Source organism: Sander lucioperca, chromosome 16 (genome assembly GCF_008315115.2).
Source record: "Sander lucioperca isolate FBNREF2018 chromosome 16, SLUC_FBN_1.2, whole genome shotgun sequence".
In the NCBI taxonomy this organism is placed as follows: Eukaryota; Metazoa; Chordata; class Actinopteri; order Perciformes; family Percidae; genus Sander; species Sander lucioperca.
In genome coordinates, this window is record NC_050188.1 from 13,209,068 (window position 1) to 13,229,944 (window position 20,877).

General features: G+C 41.4%; 1 protein-coding gene across 1 annotated transcript; it reads left to right on the forward strand.

Annotated features, from left to right (window-relative positions):
• The first annotated feature begins 576 nt into the window (after positions 1–576).
• Positions 577–19,713, forward strand: LOC116051693. The gene is made up of 9 exons (XM_031302248.2): positions 577–752; positions 2,662–2,934; positions 4,143–4,430; positions 5,993–6,274; positions 8,220–8,279; positions 16,326–16,598; positions 17,752–18,039; positions 18,941–19,225; positions 19,461–19,713. The coding sequence occupies exons 1-9, from the start codon at positions 698–700 to the stop codon at positions 19,703–19,705; spliced, it is 2,049 nt and encodes a 682-aa protein (XP_031158108.2). The 5' UTR covers positions 577–697; the 3' UTR covers positions 19,706–19,713.
• The last annotated feature ends 1,164 nt before the right edge of the window (positions 19,714–20,877 follow it).

The following is a 20,877-nucleotide window of genomic DNA, read 5'->3' on the forward strand; positions in this document are numbered from 1 at the left end:
AAAGCTTTTAAAATGTGATATTTTGTTATAAATTAAACTAGTTCAGCTTTGCAAATGTGGAGATTTGATGCTTTTCTTTTTAATAATGTTAATAAATATAATGTATTAGCAACACTTTTTTACTGATGGTTGGACAAAACAAACATTTGTTACAAAGTTTATTACATCAAAGAATTCAGCATCAATTTACAAGCTTCTGCAGGAGCTCGGAGAGGACAGTTTCCCAATTCTCTGAATAGTCACTCTGCCTTTCTTTGTGGGGAGACAGTATATATCTATAATTTGTGTATCATAGATGGGGGTTGGGAGCAAGACTTTTGACCAATAGCTACAATCCACTTGGAACTGAGCCAACATGGACATCCCTGTTTCAGGGGCCCCACTGATAACGCTTTCCAGATGTTTCCGTAGAAGTGGGGTAAAGTTCATTTGAGTTCCCTTTTATACTAAAAGCTTAAGTAGAAGTTAATAGAAAGTTATAGATACTACTATAACTTATACTACTACAGAAGTATAAAGAAAGTGACTTGAAAAGAAAAAAAATTCAAGTAGGTATCTCACGCAGAGCAGACAGTCGACAGAAGAAGCAGGAAGCAGCAGCAGTTGGTTTGCGGGCTGGCACGGAGCACAAAATCACGGTCCAACCGGAGGATAAAACTGAGTTTTTAAAGAAAGAGAAGAGTCTGGTTCCGTGGAAATGTATTTCTTCGCAGTGTTTGTCCTTTTGGGGACAGGACTGGCGGTAAACGGCGGTAAGTTGAGAGTTTTTCAACACGTTCGTGTGAGTCTGGGTTAAAAGTGAAAAGTAAAAAAAGATGAAGTTGTGACGTCTTTAAAATTAGTATTTCTGTTCATTATTTTAGTTTAATTTGTTGTTAAAATGGACGTTGAGTTGTTTTCATGTTTGGTAAACGTTAATGTAGATTTAATCCATAGCCTCAGTACATCAAAACAAACAAAGGAGAAATGGATTTTTTACCGCGAGGTTGTTAGTTGTTGTTAATGTAACGTTAGGCTGCGTGTAACGTTAGGCCTACAACATGGCGTCACTATGAAACAAGTTATTATTATTGATAATAATATTAATAATAATAATCTTTATTTATAGAGCACTTTTCAAACTCCATATTACAAAGTGCTGCACAAAACAACATAACAAAAACGTTTTTAAAAAGTTTTTAATCCAGTTTAAAAAGGAAATTAATCCAGTTTTTTTTTTTTTAAAACAACAAATAAAAACTATTTGGTTCATAAAAACCTGTACAGTGTTGGTAAAAACATGGGAAGGAGATCACTGACTCAGTTAAAGTTAGCGTAAAGCTATGTTGATTATGTTTACTGCCGTTAATCGGTGTGGACAAGATTGTGTGTGTGTGTGTGTGTGTGTGTGTGTGTGTGTGTGTGTGTGTGTGTGTGTGTGTGTGTGTGTGTGTGTGTGTGTGTGTGTGTGTGTGTGTGTGCGTGTGTGTGTGTGTGTGTGTGTGTGTGAGACTACATGGAAGTACTGTGGCTAAAACAGATCGGGTGTGAGTCTGACAGAGAACTGAAGCTGCTGGTTGACAGTATTGATTAACTGTTTAAGTCCTGGGCTGGGTATCTAATTACATGGTCCCAAGTCCATTACATTTTTGATTCAACATCAGTTAGGTTAGGGACATTTCAGTTACAATACCAATTTAATGGATACAAAAGAGATGTTAATGTTTAGATTAAGTGGCACACTGTCTAAATTGCAAAAATATATAAAGTTTAATAAGTAGGCAACTACCTACTATTAAGCGTTATATAGTTTTGCAAGTTAGACAGTGTGCGGGAGTTTTCTTCGCCACTTTTGACCTGCTTGCCCCCCTCCGACGCACCTGTCCCACGTTGTAGATGTGCAAAGTATTTTTCTATAATGTTTAGATTAAGAATTGACCCCCAAAATGTTAGTGGTGAAAAGACATATATTAAAAGATTGTTATTCCAGTGTTTTCCTAGCTTTATGGAGGACTTAAGCGTGATTTATGCTAAAAGGGCTGGTGTGTTTATTTCACTTTTGCTCTGTTGTGCTGAGAATTACTGTTTGAGTTCAACAGCTTGATAGATGTTGGAATAAACGATAACTTATACTGCTACTACTACTATAACTACTCCTGGCGAGTTTCAGGTAAACGCACCGTCTGTGTTGTTTTTCCGATAACTGCAGCTGCAGACTGCTACGTCCTGCTGTTGGAATCCTCTACAGTGAAATACAGTCACACTTTACACCGTTTAACGTTAGCTGTCAGCATTTTAACCGTGTTTAATCCAGCTGCTAGCTAACAGTAGGCTAACGTCACCCGCTGCCAAGTGTAGCGTTAACTAGCGTCACGTGCAGCGATGCTTCTGTTGCCTGTTTCAGAGCATCAGAGGGCAGCGCAGACATTTCACTGGCACCGAAATCCACGATGCTCTTTGGTCCGTTAGATACCGGTCATTTAGGCACCGGTGCCGTATTAGCACCAGGTTTCGGTACCCAGCCCTAAGTGAAATGCAGTTGTCCATTTGGACATTTGTGTTTCAGAGTGTTTTGACCCATGCTGTGCCTAAATTGGATGGATAGGTCTCACTAAATCTACTGGTGCTTATCTTCCTCGTCTAATACATATCTGTCTGTCTTTCTACCTGTGTGACTCTCAGAGACGCATTCCCTCACTTACATCTACACGGCCTTCTCCAAACCTGTCGGACTCCCGGGCATCCACGAGTTCACAGCCATGGGTCTGCTGAACGGCAGGATGATCGACTACTTTGACAGCGACAACCAGACAAAAGTTCCCAAACAGGCCTGGATGACAGAGCGACTGCCTGCAGATTACTGGGAGAAAGGCACCCAGTCCCGCCAGAGCAAGCAGCAGTGGTTCAAAGTCAACATCGACATCCTGAAGACACGAATGAGACAGAATGACACGGGTAAGATTCATCCGGGAAACACTTTATACTGACGGTGATATCAACGGCTATAATTAATCTCCAGCAACAATAAAGCTGTTTTGTTATTTGGCCAGAAAATGGTATTACTGTTAGTCTACGTAAAATCACACAGTTTTAATTGTAATTTTTGATTATTTGCATTTTAAAGGTGCCCTGCCACACATATTTCATGACTTTGTGGTAATGTCTTAAGTTCTACCATGGACTCTGGATTTGTGCCAGTTCTCATTAATATTCAACGAGCTAAGCTACTTGACTCTGATTGGCTAACAGCTAATCAATGAGAGCCTGGCTATCAGCATCTTTTACCCAGCACAACTGGGCGAGCTCAGGAATAGTAATGAGCTCAGGCAACATGTCAGACTGACCAGCTTTTGTAATTGGCCTGATTTCTCTGCTTATTTCTTTTTAGTGGCTAGAGCTGACAGAGGAGGTAGCAGTTCATTTTCACAAACATATATGGACCTAGGGGGGGGAAACGCCAGAGCAGGGGGAATGAGAGGGGGAAACGCCAGAGCAGGGGGAATGAGAGGGGGAAACGCCAGAGCAGGGGGAATGAGAGGGGGAAACGCCAGAGCAGGGGGAATGAGAGGGGGAAAGGCCAGAGCAGTGGAAATGAGAGGGGGAAACACCAGAGCAGGGGGAATGAGAGGAGGTAATGCCAGAGCAGGGGGAATGAGAGGGGGTAACGCCAGAGCAGGGGGAATGAGAGGGCGAAAGGCCAGAGCAGTGGAAATGAGAGGGGGAAACACCAGAGCAGGGGGAATGAGAGGGGGTAATGCCAGAGCAGGGGGAATGAGAGGGGGTAACGCCAGAGCAGGGGGAATGAGAGGGGAAAACGCCAGAGCAGGGGTAGCAATGTAAATGTGAACCGTAGCCTTAATGTTGGGCCCGATAGAATCTGTCATATAGCTTTTTTTAAATTCTTAATTTTGCAATTCTGGCCGTGATTCTAGTATCACAGAAACTACATTAATGCTGCCATTAGTCTGGGACCGGCCCCCGCCAGCCCCTCAATGGAGAAAAGACACTTGCCACCGGGCTAATCAACGGTTCAGTCTGGTGTTAAGTTCTTTAATGTTTAACCAGGAAACCTAGAAACCCACCTCAACGTCTATGTTATTATTTATGCATTTCCTTGTTGTTAGGTATTTGTTTCACTGTCCTGCTCTTCACTTTGCTTTCAGACCTCCATGTTCTCCAATGGAGGCACGGCTGCGAAGGTGAAATGAAGGACGGAGAGATGACGTTCCTACGCGGCATTGACATGTACGGCTACGACGGAAACGACTTCCTGTCATTCGATGACGTCAACGGCGTCTGGGTCGCCTCAACTGACGCGGCAGTCCCGACCAAGAGAAAGTGGGACGGAGTCCAGGTCCTAAAAGAATACACCAAAGGCTACCTGGAGAACGAGTGCATCAATTGGTTGGGGAAGTTTGTCAGTTATGGACAAAAGCAGCTAGAAGAAGCCAGTATGTATTCATTTAATCTCTAGATAATAGAAGTAGCTTTAGTATTGGGAGGACTGCAGGTTATCAAAATATGAAACATGAAACTAATTGGTCTTGGTTAGGGTTAGGGTTAGGGTTAACCCTACAGAAAATACTATGGAGAAAGAACAACAACGGTAAAAAGTAAGAGCAGAGAACTGTTACTGAAAGGTATGTCAGCTAAATAACCGATAAGACTGACTGACGTGTGTCTCTGATTGTGCCCGTCCAGACTAGGGCTGCACGATATTTTGTTTCATCGCGATGTGCGCATGCGCGATAATCACATCGCAGGACTAGGGCTGGGATGGTTACCGCATTACCACAGGTCTGAGGTCGTCACCGTCATCACCGCAAAAAAACATTGGCCTGTGTTAAGAAATTCTAAAAGACAACGTGATCGTTTAATTTCTGAGGAAGAAGAAGAAAGGCTTGGCCCAATTGAAAGAATTAACAAAAGGTTTAATATAGAGATGCACCGATAGACCGGCCGGTGACCAGAATTGGCCAGTTTTCCCCTTTGACCCGTCTGTTGCTTCTAATTTCAGCATCATAAATATTCTTAGTTCAGGCAAAGTCGGGCTGAACTCCTTGCAGAACCTTCAGTTCATCACAGAATGTTCACCAGAGTACTTGGGGTAGAGCATGTGGGACATTGCTTCTTTAATGTCAGTCTCTGATCATGCCCTGAAAAACCCCTGTGTCCCCAGGCTTTCAGCCACTTTAACCATGGGTAGTTGTCTGCAGCCCCTCCCTCAGCCTGTTCTCCATCTCCAGATGTGTTTCTGGTGCGAGTGTTTGGGGGAGAGAGACCATGTTGCTGGCTGACAGGATGTAATCTGAGCCCAGCGTCTGTTGGATTGGGCTGCTAGTGGTTTAGTCCACTGGTAATGGGGTCCTCCAAGGTGTTGTTAGACGTTCTTAATATTCTGGTCGTAGTTCAGGTTCTGGTACCAGACCTTGGCACAGTTTGTCACCGGTCCTGTAGCTTGTAGGGGGAGTGAGATTTGATTCCGCTCTGGCACACCGACGCACTGAATAACACAAAACAGAACTCCTCCGAGAAGCATTATCTGCTCTTTAATCAATGTTATCAGCTTATTTAGGACATAGTCTTTTTAGCTTTCTTGATTCTCTTTCGACGGTCTGACTCAGCTTTACAGTTACTTATTGCTTTAGCTACCGTAATAGCATCTGGATTAACACATGGAATAAAGTCTACCCATTTAGTGAACATGTCAATATATATATAATTATAACTTTTCTAACACAGTGTTTCCAAAGATCTCCGTTTTAGGGGCTCGGAAACGCCGGAGTAGTGGGGACGCACGGTACAGTACATTCACTAACAATCATGACCTTCAAATCCAGACAGAAAATTAGTTTGAAAAAAGGCTACAAGTTACAAAATGTAGGCTGTGTCACAGCAGTGTTTGATGTTGCTAGTTTTAGTATAACAATTACTTTTTGTGTTATATTTGTGTTTTAATTAGAAATGAAAACCCTTCAGATATGATCTCACTTTGCGGTTATTTTGTTTCCAGTTCCAACAGTGCATCTGTTTACAAGGAACACCGAAGTTGAAGAAAACATCCTTTTAACGTGCCTGGCCACAGGTTTCTTACCAAAAGACATCACTCTGCACATGAAAATGAACGGCAGTATTCTAACTGAAGCGGACGGAGTTGTGTCCTCCGGCGTTCGACCCAATGGTGACGACACCTTCCAGAGACGAGACAGTGTGGAGATTTTACGGAGTAACGTGTCTACCTACACCTGTGAATTCATACATCCGGCATCCAACTTACATGTTGAGGAGGTGTGGGGTAAGAAACTTTATTATTTTTGTCATTTGTCACATTTAGTTTTTGCGGTGTTTACGTGTTTATTGCAGGAAGTTGCCAGTAACGTGTCTCAAATGATTGAAAGTACTAGGGATCGACCGATATGGATTTTTTAGTGCCGATACAGATTTTGTTTTCATCAGCTTTAACCGATGACCGATAATGGCTGCCGATTTTCTTGCGCCGATATTTGGAGCCGATACTGCTTTTGCTCCCTCAATTTACATCATAAAAATGTAAACCCTGCCACACTGGATTTGTTTTCGGAATCTGCTCTGCCATTTCTTTAAAAATAATAAACAAAAACACAGATCAGTGTCACTTCTGCAATCATCTTACATTCATATGACCCAAATTATGTGTGCAATGTGCATCATATGGATGGGTGCAGCGTCTCCAGCAACACAGAGCTGCCTGTGGACGCCTGAACGCAGCACCAATGCCGATACACGTAAAATCGCAAATATCGGCCCGATATATCACTAGAAAGTACCGTAGCAGCAAAGATTCCTCACCATAGAATCATTGGTGGGGCGATTGGAATTGTGATCGGGATCGTTCTCACAGTCGGGGTCGGGGCGGTGCTGTTAGTCTTGTATAAAAGAGGAATAATTGGTAGATGCAATATAACACAACAACACAGCAACACCAAACCTTTACCGATAAAAATGAAAGTCTCTGCTGAGTTCATTGATACCTCACATAAGACTCTACCTTAAATGGGTCACCATTAGATATAATTGTTACAGGCAGAATGTGAAATCGTTATCAGGTGCAAAGGTCTGTTGTTATTATTTTGTGACGGACTTCACGAGGTGTTCAAAGGTCACAACTAACAGCCGTCCTGTCAATCATTATGTGGCATTATGTGGTAAGAGCCAAACAGTGCCCTTGGTATAAATAGGAACCAATCTTTGGTTCCTCGGGTGCAACCTGGAAGCACATACAGTTTTTGACCACACGCACACATAACACCACAACACTACACAGGCAAACATACAAGCAGTGATTTGTCTGGAAAACCCAACTAAGATCTCATGGAAATAAATGGAACGAAAGGTTTTAACTGCAAATATGACTTGGACTTTCATTGATCAAAAAGGTAAAAAGTGCGTCAATTACTCTCCCCGTGGAACAGTACATCGGGGGCTTAAAGCTTGGGCTCATCCTCTACAGGTGTTTTTTTTTTATCCTTAATTCAGTGAACTGAAAGTTGACTGAGCTCAGTCTCTCAGGTCTCACACAGTGCTGTTGAGATTTTACCTCCCAGTTTTCTGCTTCTAAGATGCAAACAGTAAAAACTCTGTCACCTGCAGTAATACATATATTTTCTTCTAAAATGTCATTAATAGCCAACATAACATACATGTTTTTACTGGAAGATTTCCTTCTGCGTATAGATAAGCTGACAGCATATTTCCTCTTTTTTTCTCCTTTGCATTATTTAGAAAGCCTCCGAAGACCCATAAGATTGTTGTAGGCGACAATCTGAGACTCAATGTTTAGCCGCCGAGAGGCTGAGTACGGGAATAACTAGCCAGACGCGCTTAATGATCCCGAATTCCAGATTTATTTGCACTAACACAAACAAGGTTCTGCTTCTAATACATCCAATACGAAGTTGTGTCCAAAAGTCATGAACAGCATTTAGGAAAGTGTAAAACAAGTGTAAAAAACAGTGGTCAGCAAAAACCGAGACTTCCCCCTTTCACCCTCCTCTCTTGGTCACAAAACCAGAACAGGTGAACAGATATTACTTCGCTTCCTCCGCCCCCACCAGGCAGGGGCGTAGCACAAAATTCTGTTTGATTCTGTGAGTAACTTGATGACAGATGAAACTTGGATGTTGTTGGATGTTGTGCTCCCTGCAGGCCGCTGTCTCTGGAACACCGCTATACAACTACACACACTTTGCTTTTCTTCGCAGGGTCACGTACATCTGACAACAGCAGTTCAGATCAACCGCTTGATGCTGTTACTCCCTCCGGTAAGAGCTTTATTTAAAGTTATGAATTTTACTCCTGTGTGTTTTTGTGCTAATGATAAAGTCTTGTCAAACCGTGTGTGTGTGTGTAGGTGTAGGTGTAGGTGTGGGCAATAACGGCGGTAACAGTGGCAGAGTCGTGTACCAACCTGTCCCCCAGGGTGAGTGTTTTCCCGTCTTTTCCATAAATCTGACAGCTGATGGCCAATGCTTCTTTCAGAAAGTCAGCCAGCCTCTTGGCTTCCCGGGTGCTTGCAGGGGACGGGAGCTACTTTAGGTCCACATAATGTAAAATGATGACATAGTGTCTGAGTTATATAAAATCTATGTTGTGAGAAAACTGACATTTACAGACATTTTGTATCTCATTTAATCTTAGTTAACAAAGATCTTTAACTTCTTTTTGCATACACACACACACACACACACACACACACACACAAACACTCTCTCTGTCTCAGGTGTGGTTTCAAAACGCCCGGGCCAAACTGAGATGCTCCCTCATCGCCGATGACTCTCAGGTCAACTCGCCCTCCGCTCCCCAGAGAGGCGTAACCGTGACGACCGACTCCCCATCCCCATCCTGCTCCCCGCCCGACCAATCACAGCCCTTCTCTTCTAACTTCTTGATACTCATTTTTTTTTAAATACACAAAGAGACCTTTCTACAGCCTATAACATATCTGATTAATCAGTCCTTAAGACAATCCATTGTGCCATCATCATGGAAGATGGCCCTGGTCACACACATTTTTTAATCAGGTGAAAGATCAGAAATGGCCAATTATTGGGTAATCAGTATTTTGCATGTTGTTTCTAAAATAACATCTCAATAAAAGCAATAATTCACTCCACCCTATGCAATTTGGGTTGAGGGCCCATCACTCAACAGAAACAGCCAACAGTTTGTTTTTGGAAAAGGTTAAAGGCTACCTAGATAAGAGTTCTTATGTTGGTGCTGTCTTCCTAGACCTAAAGTGAGCTTTTGATACTGTTAGTCACAAAATTCTTTTATCTAAATTAATATATTTTAATTTCTCTGAGCAAGCTCTCAACTGGATAAAATGTAACCGGTCCAGTAGAAAGCAATGTGTTTGTATTAATGGACAATTCCGGCGCAAAATGAACCTAGGGGTTAATCACATGTGTACCGAGTCGACCGTTCTCTGGGATCTGTTTTCATGCTAATCGAATGCGTCTCTAGCTTTAAACTAGCTACCGCAAACCGGTGGTTAGCTGCTAACGCTAGCTTTCGGGGCACTTGGTAAATCACTATTTCTACACTACTAACAAAGCTCAAAATAGCACCACACTTCAACGGTAGCATAATGAGGGTCCCTACATGCAAACCGAAGCATTGAGAACTTGTGTCGAATGCTGTGATTGAGCTATGTTACTGGTTACTGGTTACTGGTTGCATGGCGTTCGTCGTTCGACTGGTCATGACTGTTATCCAAGATGGCGGCCGCATGTAAAAATGAACGCTACTGTCTTTATAATCTATCTTTGTAATAAACTGTCTGTACACTTACAAAGTTCTCAATGCTTCGGTTTGCGATTATTCGCTGAATTTCTATAGTTAATCACGATTAATCGCATGTTTTATCACATGATTAAAATTCTATTATTTTGCATTTCAGAACAGTTTTTAAGTCCATATTAACAATGGAAAGCCATTCTTACCAGTGGATCTTGATTGGGAATCAAATGAATGCAAAGAAAGTGACTTTATGAACTTGATTTTAAGATTTGTATTTGTTTATTATATATTTAATCTAGTCACACATTTTAATCTAGAGTCAATATTAGGGTTGGGTATTGTTTGGTTTGGATACTGGTACTTTTAAAACGGTACCGGTGCCTTAACGGTGCCTGAACCGATAGTTTTTAAGAAAGTTAAAAAAAGAAAGGTACTAAACAGTTGGCAACATTACAGAATGGCTGTTCAATGACAAAAACAACCACCAGATGGGAAAAGGGCATTTAACAACAACTTTGAATGCACCACGAGGCTGTAAATTACCACTTTCGTGAACGCACTGTCTATGTTTTTCCGACAACAGCAGCTACAGATTGTTACATCCCGGTGTCGGAATCCTCTACAGTGAAGTACAGACAAACTTTACACCGTTCAGCGTTAGCTGTCAGCATTGTAACCGTGTTTAAACCAGCTACTAGCTAGCGGTAGGCTAACGTTAGCTGCTGTCGAGTATAGCGTTAACTAGCGTCACGTGCAGCGATGTTTCTGTTGCCTGTAACGTCTGTTTCAGAGCATCAGAGAGAAGTGCAGAGATATCAGTGGCACCAGGATGAGGCACCGAAATCCGCGTTGCTATTCCTCCTGTGTTACGAGGAAGTACAGTAAAATAGTAGCCTGTTAGGCACGACGCAAAGCCGAGTGAAGTGAAAATAAATTAATAAATGGCGGCATGCAATTAATCCGATTAAAAGAAATTAACGCATTATGCTCGGTCCTTAATCGCATCGTGATTAACGCGTTAATGCTGACAGCCCTAATAAAAACGATTAAAAAATACATATATATATATATAATATATATGTAAAAAATACGAGAATAAGAGTTACAGTGCATTATAAGAAATTAAACATTAAGAGCAGTTAAAAACAGTTAAACATTTTTAAACATTAAAACATTTTTTGTCATCATATCCACTATTGGTCCCTCTGGGCCGTGTGGTTTACTCTGCTTGCCACCCTTCTTGGCGTAGGAGGAAAGGAGCTTGATATTGTTAATGAATTCAAGTATCTAGGAGTCATATATGACTCCACCCTAACATTCAAAAGTCATGTAAAAAAGGTGGCAAATTAAGTTAAATTCAATTTGCAGAATTTTAAACAAGTTAGGCCATTTCTTGACACCAAAGCTGCCAAGTTATTCTTATATACTATGATCTTTTCACATATTGAGTATTGTTTTACAAACTGGTCATTAACTAGCATAACTACTCTTAAAAGCGTTGAATCTCTATTTAAGAAAGCCATAAAAACTTTTGATAAAAAGGCATTGTCATTTCACCATTGCGATATCTTAGAGAGACATACATTTTTAAGCTTTGACAATTTCATACATTTCAAGTATGCTCGTTTGGTATATAAAGTGTTACATAATCTTGTTATTGTTATTGTTTGTATACAGTGTGATACGCAGTGTGAAATAACGATATTGCACAGTAATGAAATTGCACAGAATTATCAGTTTTATCAAAAGTATTAAATATTAAATATTGCACAGTAGGTGGGTAGAAGAAAGTCCGGGGGTTAGGGCGTAAGTCTGTGAAGTGAAGTCAGTTCATGTGAGAGTTCAAAGTGGTTATGGCTTTTGGGTATTTTTACTAATTCTGGCATATTTACATGGTGTTTTTTATACAACAATGTTCATAAATAGGCATGGTCCCTATCAAATAAACCAATAAAATAAATTAAAAATAAAATAAACATCAGCACCATCGACCAGCTGCAGCTCTCTCTGCTGTTCTCTCTGTAATCTGAGAACAAAACTATACAACAGTACGATACTATTCGAATACATGAATTGTATTATGGCTTGAACGCTGCACAAAGTGGCACATTGCAATGTCAAATGTTCTCCCAGCGTTTTCTTTTCTCTTTGTTTGCCTCAAAGGAAGAAGTGAGAGACTTCTTTAGTGATCGCATGAACAGAAAGACAGAAAAAATGTTAAAGCTTCTCAATCTCTGCAAACGTGAATGTAAATGTGAAAGTATTTCTGTCAAATCCAGAGTCTAAGAGTCTAATGTACATATATTGGAAGTATGCCTTGTGTGTTAATCTGTTGGCAATGAATAAAGAGTTGTAATACAAAACTCAACAGATTTTGGGATTGAATGTTTGATTCAGTGTCATCGGACTCGTGGTGCAAAGGAAGTACAACCTTAAACCTCCATTGTGTAATGTATTGAGTTGATTCTTAGCAAAAACCCCTTTGTTCTTTCACAAATATGTGCTCATTCATGTGTAATTACTTCCACCAACTAATCAAAATATTCTCGTAAGCGTAGAATCTGACATTCAGAATCATTCAGAATACATACGAGTGACTCGCTCGAATGACGGCAGCCATGTAGCGCCTCCATCTTTAAAATACATTAGCCAAAGAGGGACATAACTCCGCCTTTCGTCCTCTTACACTCAGTGACAAATGCCAGGAGGAGATTACTCGCCAGGGAAGCGAAAAAGAGAATTAAAGCAACAACGCAACAGGCAAAGCAACAAGACCAAAGTTAATATTGGAGTGGCTAGAACAGCTGCGTGTAAACGATGGAGATACTAAGAGATCATTTTGGGTTCGGCCACCGTAAGAGGAAGCGCTAGAAAGTAATATTCAGTTGGTTGTCATATACAATTTCACCGCTAGATGTGAGAAATTCTTACACAATGTAGCTTTAAGGTACTTCATACTGTACTTGTACATCTCAGTGGTAAATATTGTACTTTTTACTGCATTATATTCATCTCACAGCTTTAATTGCTTTACAAATTCATGTTTATTTTTTGCTTTAAAAGCATAAGAAAAGCTTTTAAAATATAATGTTTTGTTATATATTAAACTAGTTCAGCTTTGCAAATGTGAAGATTTGATGCTTTTCTTTTTAATAATGTTAATAAATATAATGTATTAGCAACACTTTGTTACTGATGGTTGGACAAAACAAACATTGTGAAGGTGTCACTCTGGGTAGAAGTATAAAGAAAGTGACTTGAAAAGAAAAGATTTTCAAGTAGTTCTCTCACGCAGAGCAGACAGTCGACAGAAGAAGCAGGAAGCAGCAGCAGTTGGTTTTGTGGGCTGACACAGATCACAAAAACATGGTCCAACCGGAGGATAACACTACGTTTTCAAAGCGAGAGAAGAGTCTGGTTCCATGAAAATGTATTTCTTCGCAGTGTTTGTCCTTTTGGGGACAGGACTGGCGGTAAACGGCGGTAAGTTGAGAGTTTTTCAACACGTTCGTGTGAGTCTGGGATAAAAGTGAAAAGTAAAAAAAGATGAAGTTGTGACTTCTTTAAAATTCGAATTTCTGTTCATTATTTTGATAATAATTTGATTTGATAAATAATTTTTGACAATAATTGATAATAGAACGTTGAAAAACATTTGAAAAAATGTCAAACAAAAACTATTTGGTTTATAAAAACCTGTACAGTGTTGGTATAAGACATGGGAAGGAGATCACTGACTCAGTTAAAGTTAACGTAAAGATATATTGATTATGTTTACTGTCGTTAATCGTTTCTTATTGGTATTTCAAATGGTGAAACATCTTAGTTTCCTAAAACCCCAAGAAGACCCTAAAGTTATTTAAATTGTTTGTTTTGTCAAACTGGCCTATCCAAAAAACCTAAAAGAGGCTTGTTTTGTGCGATAGACTACAGACTCTGACGCGGAGCATGAAAACACGGTCCAACCAGCGGATAAAACTACATTTTCAAAGCAAGAGAAGAGTCTGGTTCCGTGAAAATGTATTTCTTTGCAGTGTTTTGTCCTTCTGGGGACAGGACATATACACACATATCTTTATATACACACATGTATCAGTGTGAAGCTTCACCACAGTTTTCTAACAAGCTGTGTCCACACTGGAGGCAAAAGAGGAAGTCGGACAGGAAGACAGATAGGCATCTGTGCAGCAACTCACACCTTACTTGTGCTTAATGCATATAGCCACGCCACAAAGCATCCTTTTAGGTTTCAAGTCTTTTTTGTTTTACTACAGTTGTTGTGCATTGAGTTCTGTTTGTGTGTGTGTGTGTGTGTGTGTGTGTGTGTGTGTGTGTGTGTGTGTGTGTGTGTGAGTGTGTTTGTTTTACTATATTCGTGGGGTCCAAAAACCGGGGAATACAGTATACTTGTGGGGTCCGGACAGCTTTGTGGGGCCAAAATGCTGGACCCCACAAGGTTAAAGGGTTGTTTGAGGGTTAAGACTTGGTTTTAGGATTAGGGTTAGAATTAGGTTATGGTTAGGGTGAGGGTAAGGGTTAAGGTTAGGCATTTAGTTGTGATGGTTAAGGTTAGGGTAAGGGGCTAGGGAATACATTATGTAAATGATGGGTCCTCATAAAGATAGTGAAACAAACATGTATGTGTGTGTGTGTGTGTGTGTGTGTGTGTGTGTGTGTGTGTGTGTCTGTGTGTGCTTGTTTTACTATATTCGTGGGGTCCAAAAACCGGGGAATACAGTATACTTGTGGGGTCTGCACAGCCTTGTGGGGCCCAAAATGCTGGACCCCACAAGGTTAAAGGTCTGTTTGAGGGTTAAGACTTGGTTTTAGGATTAGGGTTAGAATTAGGTTATGGTTAGGGTGAGGGTAAGGGTTAAGGTTAGGCATTTAGTTGTGATGGTTAAGGTTAGGGTAAGGGGCTAGGGAATGCATTATGTCAATGACGGGTCCCCACAAAGTAAGTAAGTAAGTAATTTATTTAATATAGTGGGTCCCCACAAAGATAGTGAAACAAACCTGTGTGTGTATGTGTGTGTGTGTGTGTGTGTGTGTGTGTGTGTGTGTGTGTGTTTGTTTTACTATATTCGTGGGGTCCAAAAACCGGGGAATACAGTGTACTTGTGGGGTCTGCACAGCCAAGAGCCGGGCTCTTTTCTCTCACAGAAGCCATACATCTCTGCTCCGCCTACTTCTAGTCATTCCCTCGTCCCCAACGTGCAGTTCTTTTCTTCTTTTTTTTTATATATATATTTTTTTTCTTTTTTCTTTTTTTTACCGGGGAATACAGTATACTTGTGGGGTCTGCACAGCCTTGTGGGGCCCAAAATGCTGGACCCCACAAGGTTAAAGGGCTGTTTGAGGGTTAAGACTTGGTTTTAGGATTAGGGTTAGAATTAGGTTATGGTTAGGGTGAGGGTAAGGGTTAAGGTTAGGCATTTAGTTGTGATGGTTAAGGTTAGGGTAACGGGCTAGGGAATGCATTATGTCAATGACGGGTCCCCACAAAGATAGTGAAACAAACATATTTTACACACATTTATGTGTGTGTGTGTGTGTGTGTGTGTGTGTGTGTGTGTTTTACTATATTCGTGGGGTCCAAAAACCGGGGAATAGAGTATACTTGTGGGGTCTGCACAGTTAAAGGTCCGTTTGAGGGTTAAGACTTGGTTTTAGGATTAGGGATAGATCTCGGTTAGCATCTCTCCTTGATCCGCTAGCTGCCTGCCCCCTGAGTACACTGTGAAAAAGCCTGGTCTCGGGAGACAACACAAGGGCAGACTGATCTCATGAAGTGGCGTATGTATGACACGCCAATTCATATGCCATTATTGGCGTGTTATGAAGACGCATACTCGCTTTGTAGCGTGTTTATCAACGCCGTTTGGCCTCCATTGACTTACATTACCTTGCAATGCATATGAATTTACGCTGTAGGGAGTAGTATGAAAGGCCGAAAATCCACATAGGAAGGTTGGTTGGGGTGGAGGATGGGTCAAAAACAGGACTTTCACCCAGGAGACCGGGGATTGTGTCCCGCATGTCACGTTTCCTAAACTCAACCGTCGCTTTCTTCTTTCCCTAAGCCTAACTCCATTTTTCTTTTCCTAATCCCAACCGGTTCTTCTTTTCTTAAACCCAACCCGCGTGTGACGTTTCCTAAACTCAACCGTCGCTTTCTTCTCGCGATAACACGCGACGTGGTGTGTATGTTTACGTCCACTGTATACAGCATAGATATCCACACGGACAGCTCAAAATGTGTACAGATAATCCGCTACTTGGCTTAAGAAAGTGGGCGTGTATGTTTACGCAAAGTCATGATGCCATGTTGCACAGGGGTGGTAAACGTCAAACAAACACTAGGGGCACAGGCTGTGCACCAAAATACAACAAACCAGCGATTCAGCAGCTACTCTCAGATACAACTCACGCTACTCAATCAACTCAGCTCACTGTCCCTGTCACTGTAGCGTTAACTAGCATCACATGCAGGTCTCACTAAATCTACTGGTGCTTATCTTCCTCGTCTAATACATATCTGTCTGTCTTTCTACCTGTGTGACTCTCAGAGAAGCATTCCCTCACTTACATCTACACGGCCTTCTCCAAACCTGTCGGACTCCCGGGCATCCACGAGTTCACAGCCATGGGTCTGCTGAACGGCCGGATGATCGACTACTTTGACAGCGACAACCAGAAGAAAGTTCCCAAACAGGACTGGATGAAAGAGCGACTGCCTGCAGATTACTGGGACAAAGGCACCCAGTCCCGCCGGAGCAAGCAGCAGTGGTTCAAAGTCAACATCGACATCCTGAAGACACGAATGAGACAGAATGACACGGGTAAGATTCATCCGGGAAACACTTTATACTGACGGTGATATCAACGGCTATAATTAATCTCCAGCAACAATAAAGCTGTTTTGTTACTTGGCCAGAAAATGGTATTACTGTTAGTCTGCATAAAATCACACAGTTTTAATTGTAAATTTTGATTTTTGATTTTTTTTTAGTAGCTTAGTCAGAAGCAAAACGGGTCAGAAGTGTTTCTAAATATCTCCGGTTTAGGGGCTCGGAAATGCCAGAGCAGGAGGAATGAGAGGGGGAAACGCCAGAGCAGGAGGAATGAGAGGGGGAAATGCCAGAGCAGGGGGAATGAGAGGGGGAAACGCCAGAGCAGGAGGAATGAGAGGGGGAAATGCCAGAGCAGGAGGAATGAGAGGGGGAAACGTAGCAAAAAGATATTTGTTTTTAAACCAAAACGTGGTAATGTAAATGTAGCCTTAATGTTGAGCCCGATAGAATCTGTCATATAGCTTTTTTTTTTATTCTCAATTTCGCGATTCTGTCCATAATTCTGGTATCACAGAAACTACTGGGCTCTCCATTAATGGTGCTGTAGGTACAGGACAGGACTTTGCCAAAGAATTTGAACATTGACAACTTCTCAGTCCCTCCCCCCTTTCCACTAAAGCCAAAACAGTATTCTAAGCCCCTCCCCCCACAAGGGAGAATGAATACGTGTGCATGAGCAGTGATTGACACGCAGTTAGACACTCCCCCTGGCCCTGATTGGTGGATCTGAACAGGGAGCTGTGGATTTTTGCAAAACGCACTACAGGCTGTAGGTGGTGCCAGAGGAGCTGGATTTTTTTGTTAATGACCTGCTTCATGTAGTTCTACTCCAACATAGGGTCAGTTTCAGCAAATATGACAGAAAGTTAGTTTTATAAGTCTTACCTACTGCACCTTTAATGCTGTCATTACTCTGGGACTGGCCCCCGCCAAAAGACACTTGCCGGGCTAATCAACTTTTCTGGGGGAAACCCTGCAACCACAGATTACTTTTAAACTTTAAGCTTTTCAGTCTGGTGTTAAGTTCTTTAATGTTTAACCAGGAAACCTAGAAACCCACCTCAACGTCTATGTTATTATTTATGCGTTTCCTTGTTGTTAGGCATTTGTTTCACTGTCCTGCTCTTCACTTTGCTTTCAGACCTCCATGTTCTCCAGTGGATGCACGGCTGCGAAGGCGTAATGAAGGACGGAGAGATGACGTTCCTACGCGGCGTGGACATGTACAGCTATGACGGAAACGACTTCCTGTCATTCGACGACGCCAACAGCGTCTGGGTCGCCTCAACTGCCGCGGCAATCATGACCAAGAGAAAGTGGGACGGAGTCCAGGTCCTAAAAGAATACACCAAAGGCTACCTGGAGAACGAGTGCATCGAATGGTTGGGGAAGTTCTTCAGTTATGGACAAAAGCAGCTACAAGTAGCCAGTATGTATTCATTTAATCTCTAGATAATAGAAGTAGCTTTAGTATTGGGAGGACTGCAGGTTATCAAAATATGAAACATGAAACTAACTGGTCTTGAAATGATTTGTATTTACACTATTGTGTTTAGACAATTTTTAAGGGGGTGCAAGCCTGTCAGCTTTTCTTTAATTGTAACATTTTACATCAAAAATATCAACAAATATGATTTTGGTTCAATCGTATTTTATCAAATTTAAATTGTATAGATTCCCTTATAAATTTACACAGAGGTTCAGCTGTCAACATTTGTAATTAAAGTAAACAATAACTTTATATAAAGAGTATAAGAACGTTATTCTCCCGGCCATTTGTCACCGCAGAAAGCTGCTGCCTGGCTAAAGCTAATATAGTTAGCCTAAAGAAACAAGGCGTCTACCAATCTACAACAGCAGTCTGTGTCTGATATAACGTCATTTACACTGATTTAAATGTTCTTGGATACACAGTTGGTTGCTAGTGTGTGACATGCAGGTCTGCATGCACAGCCAACCACCAATCACAATCAATGAGACAAATGAGAACCTGTTCTCAACGGCCTACCTGGTTAAATAAAGATTAAATAAAATAAAAAATATATATAATTATAACTTTTCTAACACAGTGTTTCCAAAAGTCTCCGTTTTAGGGGCTCAGAAATGCCGGAGTAGTGGGGACGCACGGTACAGTACATTCACTAACAATCATGACCTTCAAATCCAGACAGAAAATTAGTTTGAAAAAAGGCGCAAAGTTACAAAATGTAGGCAGCAGTGTTTGATGTTGCTAGTTTTAGTATAACAATTACTTTTTGTGTTATATTTGTGTTATAATTAAAAATGAAAACCCTTCAGATATGAGCTCACTTTGCTGTTTTTGTTTCCAGTTCCTCCGAAGGTGCACCTGTTTACAAGGAACACCAAAGTTGAAGCAAACATCCTTCTGACGTGCCTGGCCACAGGTTTCTTACCAAAAGACATCACCCTACGCATGAAAATGAACGGCCGTATTCTAACTCCAGTGGACGGAGTTGTGTCCTCCGGCGTTCGACCCAACGGTGACGACACCTTCCAGAGACGAGACAGCGTGGAGATTTTACGGACTGACGTGTCTACCTACACCTGTGAAGTGATCCATCAGGCATCCAACTTACATGTTGAGGAGGAGTGGGGTAAGAAACTTTATTTTTGTCATTTGTCACATTTTGTTTTGCCGATGTTTACGTCTTTATTGCAGGAAGTTGCCAGTGACGTGTCTCAAATGATTGAAAGTACCGTACCAGCAAAGGTTCCTCACCACAGAATTTGTCACAAGGAAGATTAATATATGAAACCCCACAAATAGAAATGATGTTGAAAGAGAACTGAATAAAAAAAAAAACAATGTGAATGTTTTCTGTGTTATAGATCATAAAGTTCCTGAGGTCTCTAGAGGAAGCATTGGTGGGGTGATTGGAGCCGTGATCCTTGTCACGGTCGGGGTTGGCACGGCACTGCTGTTTATCTTGTATGGAAGAGGAATAATTGGTAGGTGCAATGTAACTATTGTCCTCTTTAAACACCAACAACATACCAATGGAGTAGCGCTGTCAATTAGAGATGCACCGATTGACAAGCTGGTGATTGGCCGATTTTCACGTGATCGGCCATGACCGGCGACCGGCCGGTCAGTCTGACATATGCCGATTTTATGCCGGTCAAATGCTGTAAATAAATAACATTGTAAATTATTCTCCGACATGCACTCTAACAATCACTGCTTATAGACGGCCTTTTGTATAAATGCATTACCTGTTTTCCATGTTTTCATACAGAGGTTTAGTTTGCTAAATATATCACATTTCTTTAGTTGGATATTGGATGTGGAAAGAAGGAAATGGTTCTAACATTGCACTTTAGATGTGTGTGAATTTCCCACACCAGGAGTAATTTATATAGTTCTATTTTACAGTGATCCATTATCTATTCAAAAAATGTTCTATTAAAGAAAAGATAGAAAAAAAATATTTGTGTGTGCTGTAAAGTGGTTAGAAAAAATGAAATCAGAATCGGCTAAAATCGGTATCGGCAGGTCACACTCAATGAAAAATCGGAATCGGCCTAGAAAATTGTAATCGGTGCATCTCTACTGTCAATCTTCCTCTATAATACCATTCGAATATCATATGTTATTTTTTTAAATATTTAAATTATATTCAAATATTTAAAGTTGTGATAGAATGCAAAACCAAGTTTACCTTGTCATAGTTGAATAAGGACAGTTCGGTGGGTAACATGGTCATACAGAGAACCTCAAAGTCCCATTGACACCTCTTTCTTATGCAAATCTCACAATTTGAAACTGCCGCTGAAAACGGGCGAATCCCAACGAAGCTAATAGTTGACGTCAACTTGGTGTCTGTACCTTATTTGGCTCTGGTCTCTACCTTTGTCACGCCCCAAAATTTATATACAGACTAGCGCAGATCTCACACTAGTTTAGCTGCGCGCTGCTCTGTGCACTTCCAAGGGAATTACAAAGAAGAAAGTTTGGAAGTTTTTCAAGGATATTGAAAAGAACTACGGTCGTAAATGCAGTGTTCCAGGCGGTACAGGGAATGCTGACACTTTTCACATTTCATCACAAGCTGCCGCTCGTGGAGCTCCGTCAGGTCAGCGGTAGTTGGTGGTCTAGTTACCCCAGAAAAGGTGCCTGTGCGCTGGGTACAGAGCACCGCGAGCTGCCGGTCCAAATGAGTGCTGTTGGCCATGTTGCGTCTTTGCTCCAGTGTTGCCAACTTAGCGACTTTCTTTAGAAAAGGCGCCAGTATTGTCGGCGAGCACG

What these genes read in the sequence shown, in the direction of transcription:
- LOC116051693 (XM_031302248.2), top strand. Translation starts at nt 698, where the DNA reads ATGTATTTCTTCGCAGTGTTTGTCCTTTTGGGGACAGGACTGGCGGTA. An exon ending in AAAGCAGCTAGAAGAAGCCA is followed by an intron (nt 4,431 to 5,992) that starts GTATGTATTCAT and finishes TTTTGTTTCCAG; the next exon opens with TTCCAACAGTGCATCTGTTT. An exon ending in TGATGCTGTTACTCCCTCCG is followed by an intron (nt 8,280 to 16,325) that starts GTAAGAGCTTTA and finishes TGTGACTCTCAG; the next exon opens with AGAAGCATTCCCTCACTTAC.